General features: G+C 35.8%; 1 protein-coding gene across 1 annotated transcript; it reads right to left on the bottom strand.

Moving 5' to 3' along the window:
• Positions 1 to 7: 7 nt before the first annotated feature.
• On the bottom strand, positions 8 to 3,475 carry LOC116350140 (fatty acid synthase-like; the record flags this gene model as incomplete). Its single annotated transcript, XM_031781876.1, has 9 exons — positions 3,424 to 3,475; positions 2,991 to 3,181; positions 2,446 to 2,765; positions 2,330 to 2,356; positions 1,909 to 2,244; positions 1,677 to 1,798; positions 703 to 1,602; positions 447 to 626; positions 8 to 382 (listed from the first exon to the last, which is right to left on the bottom strand). Coding segments are annotated over exons 2-9 (2,449 nt in total), but the record flags the coding sequence as incomplete, so codon positions are not given.
• Positions 3,476 to 3,745: the final 270 nt, after the last annotated feature.

The raw sequence follows: 3,745 nt of genomic DNA on the forward strand, positions 1-3,745 counted from the left end.
TTCTTGATAATGGCCTGAAGTAGACCATGCGGTGCAATTTCGATGGTAATGGCGTTTTCCGGCAAATTCTTGGCTGCCTCTTCGAATAGTACTGGCTTCAATAAATTATTTGTATAGTATTCGGCTGAACCTAATTGATTTTTCTCTTGATCCCACTCACTTTTGGGGACACTCGAGCTAATCCATTTATCTGAACGTCGTTTCGGTACTGGAATAACTTCTTTAAGTTGGGCCAACAACTTTGGTCCCATTTGGGAAATATAACTTGAATGGTATGGAATATTTGAACATGGTACTTCTCTGGCGAATATACCCTTTTTAACTAGTTCTCCAACAAACTTTGTAACATCTTCCTTTGGTCCAGATAATGTTGCCGAATTACCTTCAATTATGGAAAGATCAAATTGGTAAAATGCTTTTAAATAAACAGAAAATCAACCAATTACAGCTGTTATGACAAGCAACTTCAATGCCTTCCGGTAGCATGTCTTTTACTTCTTCGTAGCTCAGTCCAACAGCAGCCATCGATCCGCAAATAACTTTTGTTTCGAGACTGACGACACCACGACTGTAAGCTGCACGAAGCATTTGCTCAGCAGTTATGGAGCCATCGGCAAAACCACAACCTGCCATGAAAAAACAAATTGAAATTAACACAAAACATGCATGATTCCACATTTACTTCACATATTTTGTACGAACCGAGTTCGCCTACAGAGTGTCCAATACAGTAATCGAATGGTATCTGAAGTGTTTTCAGGATGTTTACAATTGCAATTTGAATTGCAGCAATTCCAACAAATGAATTCTTGATGTTATCAAATGTAGTGTTATCAGTGGAAGTGACGATTGATATTAAATCCAAACCGTATGGTTTCAATATTTCGTGGCATTTGTAAATAGTTTCACGATACACATCGATTTTCATCATTGATGTGGCCATTCCAGTCCATTGTGATCCCATGCCCGTAAACATCCATACAACTGGCCGTTTTATTGCATCAAAATGGTCGATCACACGATTCTTACATATAGCTGTATTATTATTGTTGACATCATTCTTTTCCAAAATGGTATATCCTCGATACAAAAAACCCGACTGTTCGTACTTTTGAATGTTATGTAAAAGCGAAATAAATTCAGCATCGAGTGGTTTTGTTTCAAGAGTGTTGAATATTTTTTCTACTCCTTCCTTTGTACGACCAGCCCATAATACTAATCGTGGACATGAATCACTTGGTATGCCACAATTGACCTTTTCTTTTTCAAATCGTCCCAGAAGTACATGAGCATTTGCACCACCAAAACCAAACGAAGAGATTGCTGCCAAGTTGCCGGCAAGTGGTGTTAGTTCCGAGCATACTTTCAAGCGACCTTCCACAAGGGCCGGAATATCTTTTCTTGGATTAACGAAATGCAAATTTGGAGCAACAATTCCAGATTCAAAAGCCAAGATAACCTTTGTTATGGAACAAATGCCCGAACTACCTTCACTATGACCCATATTTGATTTGACCGATCCAATAAGCAATGGTTCTTTACGGTTTTTACAAAAGACTTTATCAATAGTTCCACACTCTTGTGGATCACCAACTTTGGTTCCTGTATGAATGGAAATGAAACCACACCTCTTATTCGTAATTGTTTTAAGAAATCGATATAAAATATTCAGTTACCAGTTCCATGTGCTTCGACATATGATACCATACGCGGGTCGAGTTGTAAATGTTTATAAAAATCATTTATTAATGTGTATTGTCTTTCTCCCGATGGATAATGAATACCTTCATCCTTATAGCTGCAAGTGTAAAATTAAGAAAATTGTGTTTTAAAAAGGTTCAAGCGAAACTACTCTGAAATAATAAATTAATGGAAATGGTATCTCGTCCGTAAACATTATCAACCTACCCATCGCAATTTGTGTCCGAATAAATCAGTTTTGCATAAATACGTTTTGCGTTGCGAGCTTTTTGCAAAAATATTGAACAAATTGCTTCCGAACGTACATAGCCCGATGCATCTTCATCGAATGGTCGGCAATGGCCCTCTTTTGTAAGAATCCCCATACGATGGAAATTGATCGTAGTGAGGGGATGCAACATTAGGTTGGTGCCACAAACTAACGCATTATCTAATTGACCGTTTCTGAACGCATTGAAAGCTTGATCAAGTGCATACATTGAACTGCTGCATGCGGTATCGACGGTAAACGATGGCCCGGTCAAGTTCAAACAGTAAGAAATCCTTGAAATAAAAAGATGGTTCAACATCGGCTTTATAATATCAATCGAAAAATATTAAGTTCAGTCGAGATTTTTTTATTCCTTACCGATTGGCAACAATGGCCCGGCTACATCTGTATTTTGCAGAAAAAAATTATTATTTCTATATATTTTAGAACATTTAGTGTAAATGACATTGCAAATTATATGCATATGATCTTACCCAGCCAAAGCCATGCTCCCGTCAATACCGACCGTATCAATGACCATATTTTTTTCCGCTTCTGAAAAGCAATTGGCAACAAAAACGCCCGTTCTCGTTTCACGCAGCGATTGTGGATGAATACCAGCATCAAGAATGGCCTCGTATGCGGTTTCAATGAGTGCACGACCTTGTGGATCCATATTATTCGCTTGCTTGCTATGAATACCGAAGAAAGCGGCGTCAAATTTACTTATATCATTCAATACACCTTTACGCTTCGGCAATTCTTGACTCATACTATTGCTCCAACGTGATTCTTTTGCTGTCGTCATATCGATCTGCATCGAATAATAAATTTAAGGAATAAAAAAAACATCATTCATCGTATACTTTTTTGTTTTGACTTTAGTCAAATTACATAATAATTTCAAGACATCGGAATTTTGATGACAATTCTTTGAATTATCAAAATTATTTTCATACATGGAGTGCAATGTTTAATTTTCGATGGCATTAAACTAGAGAAACTTATTGAACTTGAACACTTTTCAATGAAAACGAACCTTATTGTACAAATTATAGCGGAACTCTTCAACATTATCACAACTAGGATAACGTCCAGCTATGCCACTAATAACAATTTCTTCTTCAGGACAAGAGGGGAAAATGCGTGTCGGTTCATTAGTAGTTGTTACATTTCCACTACATTTACGACTTCCGATCAGTTCTGGAGCTTTCTTTGTCGACGACATTTCTTAAAATTCACAAATTAAACGTTTTTTAAAATCCACACTAGTTTTGTATTTCATACAGATTCACATTCATTAGAATTAATAAATAAATCGACGCATGCACAAATCGTAAACTTAATGAGTTCCAGTGAAACTTGAAGTTGTAATTGAATATTGAATTCCAAATAAAAGCGACAGGATCCTGATACGATTCCAGCCCAAACTAGACTAGCTGTATATTTTCAAAGAATAACTCCATTTATACCAATATTTGAATCGAAAATGGTTGAACTTATGCTAAATTTACTGACATCGGATTTTCATTACAAATTTAACAAAATACAAATAATTGTTAATAAATGACAACATTGCTAGGGGCTTATGACAATTTGCAAATATTTCATATTTGCAAAAAACAGTTAAAATATTTACAAATTTTTTGTGAATATCCCGACATTTGCACACATTTGTCAAAATTTGTTTAGATTTACGCGATATTTACATGATTTGCAACTCGACTGTATAAATACAGCTAATGAGAATGGTATTTTTGTTACACACATAAAAAAACTAACAAATTTTAACTA

This window comes from Contarinia nasturtii, unplaced genomic scaffold (assembly GCF_009176525.2).
Source record: "Contarinia nasturtii isolate CC-2019 unplaced genomic scaffold, AAFC_CNas_1.1 Cnas_scaffold_3726, whole genome shotgun sequence".
Lineage (NCBI taxonomy): Eukaryota > Metazoa > Arthropoda > Insecta > Diptera > Cecidomyiidae > Contarinia > Contarinia nasturtii.